At 43.2% G+C, this 20,880-nt stretch overlaps 1 protein-coding gene across 1 annotated transcript; it reads right to left on the bottom strand.

Moving 5' to 3' along the window:
• Positions 1-88: 88 nt before the first annotated feature.
• Positions 89-16,187, bottom strand: LOC111958187 (uncharacterized). The gene is made up of 12 exons (XM_023979388.2): positions 15,642-16,187; positions 14,066-14,206; positions 13,573-13,947; positions 13,316-13,453; positions 5,815-6,168; positions 5,383-5,585; positions 2,266-2,370; positions 2,068-2,163; positions 1,866-1,976; positions 1,580-1,700; positions 1,142-1,438; positions 89-1,046 (listed from the first exon to the last, which is right to left on the bottom strand). Exons 1-12 carry the CDS (start codon positions 16,045-16,047, stop codon positions 187-189), a joined length of 3,207 nt encoding a protein of 1,068 aa, XP_023835156.1. The 5' UTR covers positions 16,048-16,187; the 3' UTR covers positions 89-186.
• Between the last annotated feature and the right edge of the window lie 4,693 nt (positions 16,188-20,880).

Raw genomic sequence — 20,880 nt, 5'->3', positions numbered from 1 at the left:
GTGTGATTATGGGAAGGATATTGATAAACCCCTCACATTGTTCACAGGTTGTAGGTTGTTCAAAACAAAATGCACAGGGAATCGTTAATCACAATACTTGTAAAACTTGTTCAGTATTTAATGAAATTGTAATTATTTTATTTCATTAAAGTCAATTCTACAAGACTGCTCCTGCAGAATCCCATCCTAAAATCTATGACTTTTAAGATGTGTATTCAGATTTCCCCTTACAGAAAATCTCTTCCCACACTTGTAGCACTGGTGAGGTTTTTCGCCAGTGTGAGTAAGCGTGTGTCTTTTAAGGCCTCTAGCCGTAGTAAAACGTTTTGTGCACAGGGTGCAGGGGTATGGACGCTCTCCTGTGTGAGATCGCATATGAAGTGTTAGATGGCATGATGCTTTGAAGCCCTTTCCACAATGTTTACAGGTGTAGGGACATTCTCCGGTGTGCGATCTTGTATGCAGCCTCAGTTCTCCTGAGCTAAGGAATGCCTTACCACAGATGCTACATAAATAGTTTTTCTCCCCTGCATGCATCCGCATGTGTCTTGCTAGATGTTGGACAGATGTTTTCCCACAAATAGTGCAACAGTAGGGATGCTCTCCAGTGTGTGTGCGCACATGCCATTTGAGTGAACCTGCACACATGAATTTTCGGTCACAGTGAGAGCATTTGAATGGTCTTTCCCCTGTGTGAACTCGCTGATGTTTTTTCAGACCACACCTGGAAGAAAATCTTTTCTCGCACTGGTTACAATGGAATGGCAATGTGTGAATTCCTATATGTACTTTCAGGGTTTTGGAGCATTTGAAAACTTTACCACAATGAGTGCATTTGTGAGTCTTGATTATTGGTACATAGGGGTTTCTTTTAGTGCTGCTTGAGGGAAAGGGGTGATCAGTCCCAGATTCCTTAGAACATAAAAGCTTCCGGTCCTCTCCTCGATGCCTAATCCTGATGTGCTGGTGGAGTTTTGCAATTTCAATGTGATTGAATGGGCATAGGGAGCAGGCAAGGATGCGGGATGACATGTCATCATTAAATCCTGCAATGACAAGATCAGGAATGTAGATTGTATGACAGATGTTATCAATAATTTGTTAACATGAAATCAGTGTTTAAATTCCTGAATCCCCTTACCGTTACTGGGCACTGGGATACACAGAGCAGACGTTTCTGCCATTGAAATGCCCATCTGCTCCTGTTGCTCCAAATCCTGCCTTATATAACTTATTTCATTGCAGTCTTCATCTTCCCAGTCCTCTTCACTCCGTCTCTCTTCCATTTCCTCCTCTCTGTCCACATTAGGTTGTCCTCTCTCTTCTCCATCTCTCGTTTTGTCAGAGCTGGGCTGCTCAGAGCCAATGACAACTCTTATTGTTGGAGGGAGGGACAGTGTGGATAGGATGCTATCTGCAGTGTAGTAAGAGAAATAACCTACGAAAGACAGCACACGTTACTCTTATTTTTCAGCAGCGTTTTCCTTTCTCTTACCATTACAGCTAAGATGATTGCCACTGACACCTGCATTATCAAGTTCAAATGACAGGAGTTTGGTTTGACTGGATGGAGACTTACTCTTTTTCAGGTTTCCATGATGCTGATGGTGCTGCAGAAGTGTCTTCAGCTCTTCAGTGTCAAATATGGCGTGTCCACATTCCTCCAAGACAGAGGGGCCTGCACCGAGCCATGCTGCCGTCTGAGGAGCAGGGAAATATAGTGTTAAAATACAGTATGCCAGACAACTGATATTTTATACACATGGAGTATATTCCATTCAGTTGTACTCCGGCCATCTTTGTAAGCTTAAAACCTAGTGTAGACTAAAAGAATCAAACTTATACTGTGATGCTTTATTCTGTACCTGTGTGAAGTCTGGTACAGGTAGCAGCTCCTCCAGTCTGGAGAGGAACTCCCACACCAGTACCCGCAGTGCTGTGTCATACCGAGGGCCGTAGTGTACTGGGAACACCACCTGAAAAATAGATAATTTATGACAAAGTCCTGTGCCAATGCTGATACAAGCAATAGGCACCTGCAAGTCACAAACCAGAAAGATCTCTTACCTGAAAGAAGTGCTCCCTCTCGGAAGGGTCTTCCAGCAGGGTTTGGACCAATTCCACAAAGTTAGACTCTGTAGCCTCCAACTCATCATCATTACTCTGTCAGTAAGCATAAACAAACGACATCAGACATGAACTCAACATGTGGGCTGAAAAAAATACGAAATTTTTCTAAATATGCTTCAAAATAAGTTAACTTACCTCTTTGTGTACAGAGAATTCTGTCAAAMAATGGATTTTATCCAGGTGAGGCTGGATGGTCACGAGGTCAGCTGTGCATTCATTACGACATAAATCTAGAACCAGCTGAAAAAGAGGTCTTAGTGAGGTAGCACCAGGGGAAAACATACTACAGTCGTAGCCAAAAGTTTTGAGAATGACACATTCATTTCCAAAGTTTGCTACTTCAGTGTCTTTAGATATTTTTGTCAGATGTTACTATGGAATACTGAAGTATAATTACAAGCATTTCATAAGTGTCAAAGGCTTTTATTGACAATTACATATAGTTGATGCAAAGAGTAAATATTTGCAGTGTTGACCCTTCTTTTTCAAGACCTCTGCAATCTGTCCTGGCATGCTGTCAATTAACTTCTGGGCCACATCCTGACTGATGGCAGCCCTTTCTTGCATAGTCAATGCTTGGAGTTTGTCAGAATTTGTGGGTTTTGTTTGTCCACCCACTTCTTGAGGATTGACCTCAAATTCAATGAGATTAAGGTGGGGAGTTTCCTGGCCATGGACCCAAAATATCGATGTCTTGTTCCCCAAGCCACTTAGTTATCACTTTTGCCTTATGGCAAGGGGCTCCATCATGCTGGAAAAGGCATTGTTCGTCACCAAACTGTTCCTGGATGGTTGGGAGAAGTTGCTCTCGGAGGATGTGTTGGTACCATTCTTTATTCATGGCTGTGTTCTTAGGTAAAATTGTGAGTGAGCCCACTCCCTTGGCTGAGAAGCAACCCCACACATGAAGGGTCTCAGGATGCTTTACTGTTGGCATGACACAGGACTGATGGTAGCGCTCATCTCGTCTTCTGCGGACCATATTTTTTTCCGGATGCCCCAAACAATCGGAAAAGGGATTCATCAGAGAAAATGACTTTACCCCAGTCCTCAGCAGTTCYATCCCTGTACCTTTTGCAGAATATCAGTCTGTCCCTGATGTTTTTCCTGGAGAGAAATGGCTTCTTTGCTGCCCTTCTTGACACCAGGCCATCCTCCAAAAGTCTTCGCCTCACTGTGRGTGCAGATGCACTCACACCTGCCTGCTGCCATTCCTGAGCAAGCTCTGTACTGGTGGTGCCCCGATCCTGCAGCCGAATCAAATCAAGTTTATTTTATATAGCCCTTCGTACATCAGCTAATATCTCTAAGTGCTGTACAGAAACCCAGCCTAAAACCCCAAACAGCAAGCAATGCAGGTGTAGAAGCACGAATCAACTTTAGGAGACGGTCCTGGCGCTTTCTGGACTTTCTTGGGTGCTCTGAAGCCTTCTTCACAACAATTGAACCACTCTCCTTTAAGTTCTTGATGATCCGATAAATGGTTGATTTATGTCCAATATCCTTGCCTGTGAAGCCCTTTTTGTGCAAAGTAATGATGACGGCACGTGTTTCCTTGAAGGTAAGCATGGTTGACAGAGGAAGAACAATGATTCCAAGCACCAGCCTCCTTTTGAAGCTTCCAGTCTGTTATTCGAACTCAATCAGCATGACAGAGTGATCTCCAGCTTTGTCCTCGTCAACACTCATACCTGTGTTAACGAGAGAATCACTGACATGATGTCAGCTGGTCCTTTTGTGGTAGGGCTGAAATGCAGTGAAAATGTTTTTGGGGGATTCAGTTCATTTGCATGGCAAAGAGGGACTTTGCAATAAATTGCAATTCATCTGATCACTCTTAATAACATTCTGGAGTATATGCAAATTGCCATCATACAAACTGAGTCAGCAGACTTTGAAAATTAATATTAGTGTCATTCTCAACTTTTGGCCATGACTGTACACTGAACAAAAATATAAACGTAAAGTTTTGGTCCCATTTTGCATGAGCTGAAATAAAAGATCCCAGAAATGTTCCATATGCACAAAAAGCTTGTTTCTCTCAAATGTTGTGCACCAATTTGTTACATCCCTGTTAGTGAGCATTTCTCCTTTGCCAAAATAACCCCTCCACCTGACAGGTGTGGCATATCAAGAAGCTGATTAAACAGCATGATCGTTACACAGGTGCACCTTGTGCTGGGGACAAAAATGCACCATTTTGTCACAACACAATGCCACAGATGTCTCAAGTTGAGGGAGTGTGCAATTGGCATGCTGAATGTGGCTGGTCATTTTAGAGACAGCTGATAAATGTGTTTGCACAACCAGAGAAATTCTGCACAAACTGTCAGAATCTGTCTCAGGGAAGCTCATCTGCTTCCTCACCAGTCTTGACGTGACTGCAGATCGTCGTCGTATCCGACTTCAGTGGGCAAATGCTCACCTTCAATGGCCACTGGCATGCTGGAGAAGTGTGCTCTTCACAGATGAATCCCAGTTTCTACTATATCGGGCAGATGGCAGACAGTGTGTATGGCGTTCTGTGGGTGAGCTGTTTACTGATGTCAATGTTGTGAACAGAGTGCAGCCATGGTGGCGGTGGGTTTATGGTATGGGCAGGCATAAGCTACGGACAACGAACACAATTGTATTTTATCGATGGCAATTTGAATGCACTGAGATCCGTGACAAGATCCTGAGGCCCATTGTCGTGCCATTTATCTGCTGCCATCACCTCATGTGTCAGCATGATAAGCATGCAAGGATCTGTACACAATTCCTGGAAGCTGAAAATGTCCCATTTCTTCCATGGCCTGCATACTCAACAGACATGTCACCCATTGAGCATGTTTGGGATGCCCTGGATCAACGTGTACCACAGCGTGTTCCAGTTCCCGCCAATGGCTGTGCGAAGTTGCTGGATACTGAAGAGGAGTGGGCCAACGTTCCACAATCAACAGCCTGATCCACTCTGCGAAGGAGATGTGTCACGCTGAATAAGGCAAAATGGTGGTCACACCAGATACTGACTGGTTTTCTGATCCACGCCCCTACCTTTTTCTAAAGGTACCTGTGACCAACAAACGCATATCTGTATTCTTAGTCATGTGAAATCCATAGATTAGAGCCTAATTTATCTCAATTGATTGATTTCCTTATATGAACTGTAACTCAGTAAAATCTTTGAAACTGTTGCATGTTGCGTTTATATTTGCGAATAGTTGCTGCCCATAGTTTTATCGGAATCCTCTGCATTTGCACCTCTCTCACCGTTGCTCTCAGACCCAGGAGGAGTTGGGTCCTCTGCCTGGAACTCAGCAGCTCTGGAACCACCTCTGTCACCAAAGTCACAAACTCCTCCAGTTTCACAAAATGCTTTACAGTATGCTGCTGAGCCACTTGCCACAAGAATGCTGACATCAGGCGTAATGGTGGAGCAAGGAGACGTAGGGAGGAGAGAGTTAAACGGGGACCTACAGTGGGAAACACAAACAAGAATATGTATTACATAATAAAATCCTAGGACAGTTTAAACCCAAAATATTGTATAGGTTAGATATAAAAATGTCTTTAGCTATGGTTTGGGATACTAGCCAGCTTCAGTGAATATCTATGAAGCTAGGCACCATTTTAAAAGCACTCACACAAACAACATAGGGGCCAAGTTAACATTTTGAGAATGTAGAGTACAACTTAATTTACCAGAGTCTTCTGCCTCTGGCAAGGACTTAAGCTGAGTCGACTCCAAAAGCATTGTTCTTGTTCGCTGACTGAGGACAGCATCCATGATGGCAAACCATCTTGTTCCACGAATATTGGAACTATTTTTGCTAGTGTCGTTCTTGATTTTTTTGTATTCCTGTTTCAGCTTTTTTATTTTCTCTCTGCACTGCTTAGACGTCTTCGTAGATCCGAGGGCAGCGAGCTCGGAACTAAGTTTGGTAAAGACTCTCTTGTTTCTCACTGTGGAGAGAAGCTGCTCCTGAACACTCCCATCTGCCCAGAGTGTTAACAACGCATGGACCTCCTCAGGTGACCAGCTGGCTCGAGATTCATCTGTGAATGCACCAGATCTGTTAAAAGCACTTAAACTGGCAAACAATGTTACCTAGCAAGTTTAAACAGTTTCCCAAAAATGTGTACTATACTTTACAAAAATAAACAAAACATTCAACAATTTCAACGATTTTACTGAGTTACAGGTCATATGAGGAAATCAGTCAATTGAAATGAATTCATTAGGCCCTAATCTATGTACAGTTGAAGTCAGAAATTTACATTAGGTTGGAGCCATTAAAACTCGTTTTTCAACCACTCCACAAATTTCTTGTTAAAAAACTATAGTTTTGGCAAGTCAGTTAGGACATCTACTTTGTGCATGACAAGTATTTTTCCAACAATTGTTTACAGACAGATTATCTCACTGTATCACAATTCCAGTAGGTCAGAAGTTTACATACACTAAGTTGACTGTGCCTTTAAACAGCTTGGAAAATTCCAGAAAATTATGTCATGGCTTTAGAAGCTTCTGATAGGCTAATTGACATCATGTGAGTCAATTGGAGGTGTACCTGTGGATGTATTTCAAGGTCTACCTTCAAACCAGTGCCTCTTTGCTTAACATCATGGGAAAATCAAAATAAATCACCAAGACCCCAGAAAGTAAGTTGTAGACCTCCACAAGTCTTGTCATCCTTGGGAGAAACTTACAAACGTCTGAAGGTACCACGTTCAATCTGTACACGAGTAAAAACAGCATGGAACCACGCAGCTGTCATACCGCTCAGGAAGGAGATGCGTTCTGTCTCCTAGAGATGAACGTACTTTGGTGCGAAAAGCGCAAATCAATCCAGAAAACACAGCAAAGGACCTTGTGAAGATGCTGCAGGATACAGGTACAAAAGTATCTATATCCACAGTAAAATGAGTCCTATGTCAACATAACCTGAAAGGCAACTCGGCAAGGAAGAAACCACTGCTCCAAAACCGCCATAAAAAAAAGCCAGACTACGGTTTGCAGCTGCACATGGGGACAAAGATCGTACTTTTTGGAGAAATGTCCTCTATCTGACGAAACAAAAATAACTGTTTGGCCATAATGACCATCGTTATGTTTGGAGAAAAAGGGGGAGGCTTGCAAGCCGAAGAATACCATCCCAACCGTGAAGCACGGAGGTGGCAGCATCATGTTGTGGGGTGCTTTGCTGCAGGAGGACTGGTGCACTTCACAAAATAGATGGCATCATGAGGCAGAAAAATGATATGGATATATTGAAGCAACATCTCAAGACATCAGTCAGGAAGTTAAAGCGTGGTCGCAAATGTGTCTTCCAAATGGACAATGACCCCAGCATACATCCAAAGTTGCGGCAAAATGGCTTAAGGACAACAAAGTCAAAGTATTGGAGTGGCCATCAAAGCCCTGACCTCAATCCCATAGAAGATTTGTGGGCAGAACTGAAAAAGCGTGTGCGAGCAAGGAGATCTACAAACCTGACTCAGTTACACCAGCTCTGTCAGAAGGAATGAGCCAACATTCACCCAACTTATTGTGGGAAGCTTGTAAAGGCTACGCTGGAAACGTTTGACCCAAGTTAAACAATTTAAAGGCAATGCTATCAAATAGGAAATGAGTGTATGTAAACTTCTGACCCACTGGGAATGTGATGAAAGAAATAAAAGCTGAAATAAATCACTACTATTATTCTGACATTTCACATTCTTAATAAAGTGGTGGTCCTAACTGACCTAAGACAGTGAATCTTCACTAGGATTAAATGTCAGGAATTGTGAAACTGAGTTTAAATGTATTTGGCTAAGGTATATGTAAACTTCCGACTTCAACTGTATTTCACATGAATGGGAATACAGATATGGATCTGTTGGTCACAGATAAAAATAAATTAAACTACCCTCAGGATCTCATTGCGGTATTTTTGTGCATTCAAATTGCTATCGATAAAATGCAATTGGATTTGTTGTCCGCCACCATGGGACACTCTGTTCACAACATTGACATCAACAAACCGCTCACACACACGACGCCATACACATGGGCTGCGGTTGTGAGGCCGGTTGGATGTACTGCCAAATTCTCTAAAGCTACGTTGGAGGCGGCTTATGGTAGAGAAATTAACATTAAATGCTCTGGTGGACATTCCTGCAGTCAGCATGCCAATTGTGCGCTCCCTCAAAACTTGAGACGTCTTGTGGCATTGTGTTGTGTGACAAAAAATGGCACCAACAGATATGGCAGCTCTGCTTCTAGCTCCTAAGCAACTTTGCAGTATTTTGTTTTTGTGATTTATTTCCTACATTATTAGCCCAGACATTTTTTGGTGTTATTACATTCAACTAGAAATAACATTTGGATATCAGAACAGCGGTAAATTACCAGAATTCCAACCAGGAATAAGACTTTCCCCAGGGCAATTGAACTTATTCCCAGAGGCTGCTTCAAAACACCGCCGGCCAAGAAGAGATATTTGGAGTGGACTTCTAGTCCGACTCAGTAGGCGTGCACACCATCCACCGCTTCCGAGTATATTACTCACTAATGTTCCGTCTCCGGACAATAAAGCAGACAAGCTTAGGGCGAGGATCTCCTTCCAGAGAGACATCAGGGATTGTAACATACTCTGTTTCATAGAAACATGGCTCTCTCGAGATATACTGTCCCCATCCATACAGCCAGCTGGGTACTCAGTACATCGCTCAGACAGGAATAAAGAACTCTCCGGGACAAAGAAAGGCAGGGGTGTATGTTTTATGATTAACTACTCATTGTGCGATTGTGATAACATACAGACACTCCTTTTGTTCACCCGACCTAGAATACCTCAATCAAATGCCGTATTACCTGCCAAGAGAATTCTCTTCGGTTAATCTCGGCCGCGTATATCCCCCCTCAAGCCGATACCACGACGGCCCTCAAAGAACTTCACTGGACTTTATGCAAACCACATATCTTGAGGCCACATTTATTGTAGCTGGGGATTTTAACAAAGCAAATTTGAGGAAAACACTACCGAAGTTCTACCAACACATTGACTGAAGGACTTGCTCTGGAAAAACATTGGACCACTGCTACTCAACTTTAAAAATGCCTACAAGGCCCTCCCCCGTCCTCCCTTCGGCAAATCTGATCACGACTCCATTTTGCTCCTCCCTTCTTATAGGCAGAAACTCAAACAGGATGTACCCGTGCTAAGGTCTATTCAACACTGGTCTGACCAATCGGAATCCATGCTTCAAGATTGTTTTGATCATCGGACTGGGATATGTTCGGGTAGCCTCTGAGAATAACATTGACGTATACACGGACATGGTGACTGAGTTCATCAGGAAGTGTATAGGGGGTGTTGTACCCACTGTGACTATTAAAACCTACCCAAACTAGAAACCGTGGATAGATGGCAGCATTCGTGCAAAACTGAAAGCGTGAACCACCACATTTAACCATGGCAAGGTGACTGGGAATATGGCAGAATACAAACAGTGTTGTTATTCCCTCCAGAAGGCAATCAAACAGGCAAAATGTCAGTACAGAAACAAACTGGAGTCGCAATTCAACGGCTCAGACACAAGACGTATGTGGCAGGGTCTACAGACAAGCACGGACTGCAAAGGGAAAACTAGCCTTGCCGCGGACACCGACGTCTTGCTTCTGGACAAGGTAAGCACCTTCGACCGCTTTGATGAGAACACAGTGGCACCGACGCGGCCCGCTACCAAGGACTGTGGGCTCTCCTTCTCAAAGCTAGCGCAGACCAGCTGGCTGGTGTGTTTATGGACATATTCAATCTCTCCCTATCCCAGTCTGCTGTCCCCACTTGCTTCAAGATGTTCACCATTGTTCCTGTACCCAAGAAAGCAAACTGAACTAAATGACTATCGCCCTGTAACACTCACTTCTGTCATGAAGTGCTTTGAGAGGCTAGTTAAAGGATCATATCACCACTACCTTACACCCTAGATCCACTTCAATTTGCTTACCGCCCCAATAGATCCACGGACAATGCGATTGCCATCGCCCTATCCCCTATGTTAGAAAGCTGTTCTTTGACTACAGCTCAGCATTCAACACCATAGTACCGTCCAAGCTCATCATTAAGCTCGGGGCCCTGGGTCTGAACCCCGCCCTGTGCAACTGGGTCCTGGATTTCCTGATGTGCCGCCCCCAGGTGGTGAAAGAAGGAAACAACACCTCCACTTCGCTGATCCTCAACGCAGGTGCCCCACAGGGGTGCTTGCTCAGCCCCCTCCTGTACTCCCTGTTCACCCATGACTGCGTGGCCACGCACGCCTCCAACTCAATCATCAAGTTTGCAGACAACAGTCGTAGYCCTAATTACCAACAGTGACGAGACAACCTACAGGGAGGAGGTGAGGGCTTTAGGAGAGTGATGCCAGGAAAATAACCTCTCACTCAACGTCAACAAAAKAAAGGAGCTGATCGTGGACTTCATGAAACAGCAGAGGGCGCACGCCCCTATCCACATCGACTGGACCGCAGTGGAGAAGGTGGAAAGCTTCAAGTTCCTCGGCCTACACATCACTGACAATCTGTCATGGTCCACCCATATAGACAATGAGGTGAAGAAGGCGCAACAGCGCCTCTTCAATCTCAGGAGGCTGAAGAAGTTCCCTCAAACTTTTATAGATGCACAATTGAGCCTGTCTGGCTGTATCACAGCGTGGCGTGGTATGGCAACTGCACCACCCGCAACCGCAGAGCTCTCCAGAGGGTGGTACGGTCTGCCCACCGCATCACCGGGGGCAAACTACCTGCCCTCCAGAACACCTACAGCACCCAATGTCACAGGAAGGCCAAAAAGATCGTCAAGGACATCAACCACCCGGACCACGGCCTGTTCACCCCACTATCATCCAGAAAGCCAGGTAAGTACAGGTGCATCAAAGCTGGGACTGAGACAGAAGRTGTTTTTCAATCTCGAGGCCATCACTGTTAAATAGCCATCACTAGCCAGCTACCACCCGGTTACTCAACCCTGCACCTTAGAGGCTGCTGCCCTATATACATAAAATCACTGGTCACTTTAGTAATGTTTACATACTGCTTTACTAATCTCATATGTATATACTGTATTCTATTACACTGTATTTTAGTCAATGCCACTCCGACATTGAGCCATCTAATATTTACAGTACCAGTCAAAAGTTTGGGCATACATACTCATTCAAGGGTTTTTCTTTATTTTTACTATTTTCTACATTGTAGAATAGTGAAGACATCAAAACTATGAAATAACACATATGGAATCATGTAGTAACCAAAGAAGTGTTAAACAAATACTTTATTTTTTTTGATTCTTCAAAGTAGCCACCCTTTACCTTGATGACAGCTTTGCACACACTTGGCATTCCTTCAACCAGCTTCATGAGGTAGTCACCTGGAATGCATTTCAATTAACAGCCTTATTAATTTGTGGAATTTCTTTACTTAATGAGTTTGAGCCAATCAGTTGTGTTGTGAAAAGATAGGGGTAGTATACAGAAGACAGCCCTATTTGGTAAAAGACCAAGTCCATATTATGGCAAGAACAGCTCAAATAAGCAAAGAGAAATGACAGTCCATCATTACTTTAGGTCAGTCGATCTGGAGAATTTTAACAACTTTGAAAGTTTCTTCAAGTGCAGTCGCAAAAACCATCAAGCGCTATGATGAAACTGTCTCTCATGAAGACTGCCACAGTAAAGGAAGACCCAGAGTTACCTCTCCTGCAGAGGACACGTTCATTCGATTTACCCGCCTCAGAAATTGCAGCCCAAATAAGTTAAAATAACAGACATCTTAACATCAACTGTTCAGAGGAGACTGCGTGAATCAGGCCTTCATGGTCAAATTGCTGCAAAGAAACCACTACTGAAGGACACCAATAAGAAGAAGACACTTGCTTGGGCCAAGAAACACAAGCAATGGGCATTAGACCGGTGAAAATCTGTCCTTTCGTCTGATGAGTTCAAATTTGAGATTCTTAGTTCCAACCGCCGTGTCTTTGTGAGATGCAGAGTAGGTGAACGGATGATCTCCGCATGTGTGGTTCCCACCGTGAAGCATGGAGGTGGTGTGATGGTGCTTTGCTTGTGACATTGTGATTTATTTATAGTTCAAAGCACACTTAACCAGCATGGCTACAACAGCATTCTGCAGCGATATGCCATCCCATCTGGTTTGGGCTTAGTGGGACTATCATTTGTTTTTCAACAGGACAATGACCCAACACACCTCCAGGCTGTGTAAGGGCTATTTGACCAAGGAGGAGTGTGATGGAGGGCTGCATCAGATGACCTGGCCTCCGCAATCACCCGACCTCAACCCAATTGAGATGGTTTGGGATGAGTTGGACCGCAGAGTGAAGGAAAAGCAGCCAACAAGTGTTCAGCATATGTGGGAACTCCTTCAAGACTGTTGGAAAAGCATTCCAGGTGAAGCTGGTTGAGAGAATGCCAAGAGTGCGCAAAGCTGTCATCAAGGCAAAGGGTGGTTACTTTGAAGAACTCAAATATATTTTGATTTGTTTAACACTTTTTTGGTTACTACATGATTCCATAACTGATATTTCATAGTTTGCATCTTCACTATTATTCTACAATGTAGAAAATAGTAAAAATATAGAAATACCCTTGAATGAGTAGGTGTGTCCAAACTTTTGACTGGTACTGTATATTTCTTAATTCCATCCTTTTACTTGTGTGTATTGTTGTGAATTGTTAGATACTACTGCACTGTTGGAGCTAGGAACACAAGCATTTCGCTACACCTGCAATAACATTTGCTTAATATGTGTATGTGACATAACATTTTATTTGAAAACTGCACATTTTAGAGTGGCCATTGTCCCCAGCACAAAACGGTGCATTTTATTGTCCCCAGCACAAGGTGCACCTGTGTAACGACCATGCTGTTTAATCAGCTTATTGATATGACACACCTGTCAGGTGTGTGGAAAATCTTGGCAAACAAGTTTGTTGATCAAATTTGAGAGAAATAAGCTTTTTGTGCATATGGAAAATTACTGGGATCTATTATTTCAGCACATGGGACCAACACTTTACATGTTGCGTTTATGTTTTTGTTGTTTGTGTTTCTCATTGACTATTTTACTGTCTGGTCCCTCAGATGGTTAGCAGACATTGAGTCCGTAAAAAAGGTTCAGAAAGACATCACTAGATGACTTACCATAATGTTCTGCTTCTAGAGGGGAATCCGTCGACTCCAACAGCATAGTAGGTGAATTCATCATAGTAGCTGAGGTTCCTAGTCGGTGACCAAGGAAACCATGGACCTCGTCAGGTGTCCAACTGGGTGGAGATTTGTCTGGGGAAGCAACAGATAAGTTGACAAACAATATTAACTTCCGAGCTTTCAGTCGCAGGCCAATTTAGTGTTTTAAAAATGTCACTGGTGTTGATGCTGTACTAGGCAGCTTAACTTACCAGAATCTTTGACTTCTTGTGGGGAATCAGGTTGAGTTGACTCCAAAATATTTCCATCTGAATCTATTACCAAAGTACTTGGTTGGTGACGGTGGACACTATCCATGATGGCAAACCATCTTTCTCTACGGCGGTTGTAGCTCCTCTTCTTATTGTTGTCTTTGATTTTATGATACTCTTGTTTCAGCTTTTTTATTTTCTCTCTGCACCTCTTTGACGACCTGTTAAATCCCAGGGCAGCGAGCTCTGAACTAAGTTTGGTAAAGACTCTCTCGTTTCTCACTGATGAGAGAAGCTGCTCCTGAACACTCCTGTCTGCCCAGAGTGTTAACAATGCATGGACCTCCTCAGGCGTCCAGCGGAATGGAGATTCATCTGTGAATGCACCAGATCAGTTGAAGGACACAAGAAAACGCAGATAATAATGTTATCCAGTAAGGTCATAGGCCATTTAGGCCTACTAAAAATGTAATGGATGAGTGTTTGAGCTTACCATAATCTTCAGCTTTTTGTGGGGAATCAGCCGACTCCAACAGCCTAGAAGCTGAATTTATCCCGCCAGACCCTGAAGTTCCTGAATGGTGACTAAAGAMACTGTGGACCTCATCAGGCATCCAACTGGATGGTGACTTGTCTGTGGAAGCACCAGATAACATGAGTACTCACACAAACAGGGACATAATAACTAGCAAAGATTGTGTAACACGGTATGTTAGAGCTTTGTACTGTACTGCCTCTGCCCTGCCTGGGCTTAGCCTGTGGCACAAGCTGTTTCATTCCCACCGCTGCTGTCAATGTAGCGGGAAAGAAGAGAGCTGCATCATGGCTTTTACAGTGCAGATGCGAGCACCTAACAGACTGCACCACAAAAGCCTGGGCCTCTGGGCAGAGCTGTATATTGCTAACATACGCAGTGTTAACCTACACTTGCAACTAGATTTAGCTATGGAAACACCATTCACCATTATCTAATGTTACTTAGTTTATAACACTTGGAAACCAGTGGAGGCTGGTGGGAGGAGTAATGGCTGGAATGGTATCAAACATATGGAAATCACAGACTCCAATCCACCCATTCCAATCAGCCCGTTCTCCTATAGCTCGTCCCACRAGCCTCCACTGTGGGAAACGCATGGAAAGTCACATTGGTGTTGGCATGATGAAAAATAGGCCATGGCCCAATACTTTTTTGCCTGGCCTCCAGGGGTGGAAATACAGGCCAAGTGACAGTGTAAACCAYTGGTTTATATATATATATACACACACTAGACCAGTTATAGTGGGCGCTGTGTTGAAGCCACCGTGCCTCCATCTTGGCACTCCTCCACATTGTAAAAAAATATTTTGGAAGCTATAAAAATGCATTTATTGTCTACATTCGTTTTTTCCACATGGATTTAATTACAGACACCTTAATGCATACTTTTAAATTAGATTGTGCGCTAAGCATGCAAATAATAATCAAATGGCAACCCAGACTATTTGCATAGCCCCCTCACCCTCTTCTACGCTGCTGCTACTCTGTTATTATCTATGCATAGTCACTTTAATAACTCTACCTACACGTACATATTACCTCAATTACCTTGACACCGGTGCCCCCGCACATTGACTCTGTACCAGTACCCCCTGTATATAGCCCCGCTATTGTTATTTACTGCTTGCTCTTTAATCATTTATTATTCTTCACTTTTTTTTTGTATTTTCTTAACAGCATTGTTAGTTGTAAGTAAGCATTTCACTGTTGTATTCAACGCATGTGACAAATACAATTTGATTTAATAAATTAAATTAAAACATTTTCCTTAAAGTATATATTACTAATGTTACTGTCCACTAGAACAAAAAAATACTTAAATACATGTAATTCTGTCCTTGAAACATTTCATTGAAATAGTGTAGAATTCCATTAAATCCTATAGAGGTCTGCTCCTACTGGGGAGTGCCAATATGGCCGACCGGTGGCTTCAAAGCTTCTCAATGGCCAATACATAGTATTAGCAATCCAGAGTTTATATACAGCCTGGTGTAAAACCCTACTTTGGAAAAGGGACATCAGTCTAAATTACCGGGATCTTCCTCCTCTGGTGGGGCATCAGGCGTGGACTCCAAAATATTTTGAGAATTCATTACCAAGCCAGACTCCAATAAGGTACCACTTGGTTGGTGACCGAGGACACTATCCATGATGGCAAACCATCTTCTTCTAAGACAGGTGGAGGCATTCTTGTTTTTGTCGTCCTTGATTCTTTTGTATTCCTGTTTCAGCTTCTTTATTTTCCACCTGCACTGTGTCGATGTTTTGATGAAGCCTAAGGCATCAAGCTCTGAACTAAGTTTGATAAAGACTCTCTCGTTTCTCACTGCGGAGAGAAGCTGCTCTTGAACACTCCCGTCTGCCCAGCGTGTTAACAATGCCACTACCTCCTCAGGTGTCCATTGACATGCACAGGACAGGGATTTTTTGTTTTCCATGGTTATTTATTTGCTATTTGTAGAAGTTTATAGAATACCCTTTTCACAATAGTCTGCCTAGCACGGTTCGGTTCGGATAATGCAAAGATGTGTATAACTAAACCAAGATAGACCACAGCCTGTCGTTTCAAATGGAAACAAATAAGCAATAGTGGGCAGAACAAGCAATGAGGTAGGCAGAAGCAAGCGTGATCCTATTGGCAAGTAATTTGCATATCTCCGTTGGGGAACGCCTACTCTGAAGTGCGCGCGAGCAATAACTCAATACGCCTTCTAAACAACGCAATTTTTAAAAACTTTGGCCATGGGTCAAGTTTACCAAACTTAGTCCACTCTGTTCGTAACATATTGTACTTTTGGGAACAGAAAACTGTATTGAGATCAAATGTTTAATTGATGAGTAAATTAGCAGAATGTCGGCCAAAATCCATCTCGTTCCATCTTCTCCCACTGCCGGCCACTGGGCTTCCTCTCACTACCATATGTGGTAGTGAGTGGAAACTCCAAACGGATGCTCCACGTTCATACATCCGGTGAAATAGCGGTCTCATTGTTTCATCTGTGATAAAAGTGGGCCGAGATAGCCCACCTATTGAAGCCTCCAGGTCAGAAACAAGAATCACAAATCACTTCCGGCTCACGTTGTTTTTCCCAAATCCTTCAAAATAAGAGTTTTCCCAAAAATGAAAGGGATTAGGTCTCAATCTCTTTGGTATTCCCAATGACTCTTGGTTACAGCAAAAGTCCAATGCAGCCTTTTTTATCTCAATATCAAAACATTTTGATATTGAGCTCCTGAGTGGCGCAGCGGTCTAAAGCACTACAGACCCCGGTTTGATTCCAGGCTGTGTCACAACTGCCATGATTGGGAGTCCCATAGGGCGGCGAACAATTGGCCCAGCGTCGTCCGGGTTAGGCCGGGGTAGGCCGTCATTGTAAATAATAATTTTTCTTAACTGACTTGCCTAGTTAAATAAAACATTTCTGGGTAACAATTAAGTACCTCACTGTGATAGTTGAATTAAAATGGTCAAAAATAAACAAAAATACCTTCTTAGCAAAAAACTATTTCTCAAGCAAGAATTTTGATCTGAGTGGGTAGGGGAAAACTAGCTGTTATTGGCATAGAGGTTTGGAACCCTTTTTATTGGTCTATTAACAAATTTAGCACCTGATGGTGTCACCAGGCAGGCCAAAACGCCATCCCACCAAAACAGGCTGAAAGTTCATGCAGCCTTTTCAACCCGGTCTTAAACATTTCTGACAAGTTATACATATCTCTCAAAGGTATGCCTTGACTGACATAACAAGAGGAAAAGTGATGATGGATTACCCAATTTCGAAATTGCAGCTTGTGCATTTTACTATTACAACTTTCAAGAGTCAGTTGAAAGCCGGACTGAGTAAAAATGGGGGGGATCCTGCACCCCACAGTTTGGGAACCACTGATATAGACCACGTAGAACCTTGCACAAGACTGACTGAAATTAAAAGGATGTGTGCTGGCACACTTATTTTTTGTTCATGAATAATCACAAAAAAATACTCTGATCATAATCGTATCCAGAAAATTGCCCATATCCGTTTTGATACTCATTTTGTCCGAATACTCGGCACAGCTCAAATTCGCAGTTTCAACTACTTCAYGAAGTAATGTTGCAGGCTAGCTCAGTGCTGCCTCCTCTCATTGAGTAACTCGAGTTGAAGGCAGACTGGGGTACTGCAGGCTGCAATCAGCAGCTAAATTATAACTTCTTCTGTGTGCAATTTTAAAATAATTGTTTCAAAGACATACATACATCTGGTGTAATAGAAGCAATTATTGGTACCATGATTGTCTTTGATTTTGTTCTATTTTTATTCACAAATAGACCACGAAGATTGCCATTTTCCTATTCGCTATAATGGGGATCCTTTTTTCMGCAAACAATGCCTGCAGTTCCGCGGTCGGCCTTGAACTTCAATGAAAGGGGGGAGTCTTTCTCCCCTGTTTAAAGCAGTGTGTGGAAGGGGTGGGGCTTTGTCTGAGAGTTTCCTTTTGCAAGGGTGGAGACTACTTCCTCTTTGGCACAACACAACTCTCAATTGTTAACACGTTTGGACCCAGAAGTAAATAAGGAAGCTGACCAAATTTCACAATAATTTACTTCTGGGAAACCCGAGATCACCAAAAGGTGCAAGTTGCTCCAAAACAGTCCCCACCCAAGCGCATACAGGCACATTAAACAACAAAGGGAACTGTTAACCATGAATACACATAAATAGACCAAATTGTAAATGTTAAACATGATTGCCTACATAACAAAGGATATAGAGAACTTTATTATGACAAGGTTGTTGGCAATGCACCTTAACAGCACACTGGTCAGAAATAGCCGGCGGTTGTTTGTTTGTTTGTGTGAGTGCTTTTATCTGATCTGGTGCTTTTCCAGACAAATCATCATCCAGTTGGACACCTGATGAACTTCCACAAACTTCAGGGTCTGGGGTGAGAACTTCAGCTTCTAAGCTGTTGGAGTTGACTGTTTCCTCTGAAGATTATGGTACATTATCTAGTACAAAGTAAAAAAAWATATATATTGTACCAGGGACAGGCAAGATTTGGCGCTCCCCTTTGTGGAATGGATTAGAACGGATTTTGTAAGTTCTAATCATCTGAGGGACCGGCCAGTAATGGCCAGAAGTTGAGAAACACTTATCTAGTTCACATTTTTCATAAACTGTACTGTTAGCTTGCTAGCTAATATTGATTACAAGTTTCTGACTGCTTCAACTTATGCTGTTCTTTCACAGAGGAATATGCCACTGGTCGTTTTAGGAGGTTAACTCTGGGACTTAACTCTGGGCAGCTGGTAGTGTCCAGAAGCAGCTTTTCTCCTATAAAAACGAGCATGTCTATGCCAAATTGGGTTCAGAGCTCGCCGCCATAGGATTTACGAGGATGTTGAAGCAATGCAGAGACAAACTAAAAAAGCTGAAACAGGGATACAAAAAACCCCAAGGATGACAATAACAAGAGTGGTTCCAACCATCGTGGAGAAAGATGGATTGCCATCGTTGATAGTGTCCTCTGTCACCAACCAAGTACTTAGGAGATTGGGGTGATAAATTCAGATGCAAAGCTTTTGTAGTCTACTAAATCTGATTCCCCGCAAGAAATAGAGAATTCTGGTAGGTTCTCTCATACGGTCTCTCGTACAAWTTTTTTTTTACACAGTAACTTGTCCTGTTACCACAAGCTTGGTAGTTAATATTGATTATGTGAGTACTGTCAATTGAGCTGTTGCTTCCACAGACCAATCTTCATCCAGTTAGACACCTGATGAGGTCGTTGGTCACCAACCAGGATCTTCAGGGTCTGAGATGATAAATTCAGCTACTGTGCTGCTGGAGCCGACTCAACCGGATTCCCCTGTAAAACAGGAACCTTATTGTAAGTAATTTAGTACCGTCTTTCTCGAACTTTTTTGTACCAGGGATTAGCAAAATGTGTTCCTTGGTAGATTGCTTGGATAGAAACTAGCTTACTACTACTAGCTAACTAAGTTAATGTCTGCTAACCATCTGAGGGACTGGCCAGTAATAGCCTGAATTTGAAAAACACTTATCTAGTACACATTTTTCATAAACTGTACAATAAACTTGCTAGCTAATATTGTTTACCAGTTTCTGACTGCTTTCAACTGATGTGGTTCTTTCACATTAAAATCGGAATACAGCTGAACGTCTCAGGAGATCCATGCATTAAAACTCTGGGCAGATGAGTGTTCAAGAGCAGCTTCTCGCCTATAAAAACAAGCATGTCTATGCCAAATTTAGTTCAGAGTTTGCTGCACTTGGATTTAACAGGACATTAAAGCAATGCAGAGAAAAGTAAAAACATCTGAAACAGGAATAAAGAAACCTCAAGGATGACAAGATGAGTGGTTCCATCTATCTTGAAGAAAGCGTTTTTTTGTCGTCATCGATAGAGTCCTCACTCGCATATCAAAAACTCAGGCTTATTCCTTTCCAGGAGCAGAAGACTGGTAAGTTAACTTTTACTGTGTACATTTTTGTAGTTTGTGTGAGGGCTTTCACAATGGTGACTGGCTAGTTAAGTAGCTAGTTTCCTAATGTTTTTCTGGATACATTTTTTTTTATAACTCGCCTACAGTATTTCCAATATGTCATTGGCTTTTACGCTATGATATTTTCTTGTTTGTGTTTCCCACTGTAGTTCCCGGTTTAAAGCTGTCCTCGCTGTGTCTCCTTGCTCCACCATTACGCCTGATGTCAGCATTCAGGTGGCAAGTGGCTCGGCAGCATATTGTAAAGCATTATGGGAAACTGGAGGAGTTTGTGACTTTGGCGACAGAGATGGTTCCAGAGCTGCTGAGTTCCAGGCAGAGGACCCAACTCCTCCTGGGTCTGAGAGCAAGGTGGAAATGCAAAGGATTCTGATAAAGTATGGGCAGCTACAAGTTACAATAAGTATGTTTTCCCCGGCCTCCCGGGTGGCGCAGTGGTCTAGGGCACTGCATCGCAGCGTTAGCTGTGCCACCAGAGACTCTGGGTTCGCGCCCAGGCTCCGTCGCAGCCGGCCGCGACCGGGAGGTCCGTGGGGCGACGCACAATTGGCCTAGGGAGGGTTTGGCCGGTAGGGATATCCTTGTCTCATCGCGCACCAGCGACTCCTGTGGCGGGTCGGGCGCAGTGCACGCTAACCAAGGTCGCCAGGTGCAGGTGTTTCCTCCGACACATTGGTGCGGCTGGCTTCCGGGTTGGATGCGCGCTGTGTTAAGAAGCAGTGCTGCTTGGTTGGGTTGTGCTTCGGAGGACGCATGGCTTTCG

This window comes from Salvelinus sp. IW2-2015, linkage group LG4p, assembly GCF_002910315.2.
Source record: "Salvelinus sp. IW2-2015 linkage group LG4p, ASM291031v2, whole genome shotgun sequence".
Taxonomy (NCBI): domain Eukaryota; kingdom Metazoa; phylum Chordata; class Actinopteri; order Salmoniformes; family Salmonidae; genus Salvelinus; species Salvelinus sp. IW2-2015.
Note: the sequence above shows the minus strand (reverse complement) of the source record. Positions and strands in the feature narration are given on the sequence as shown.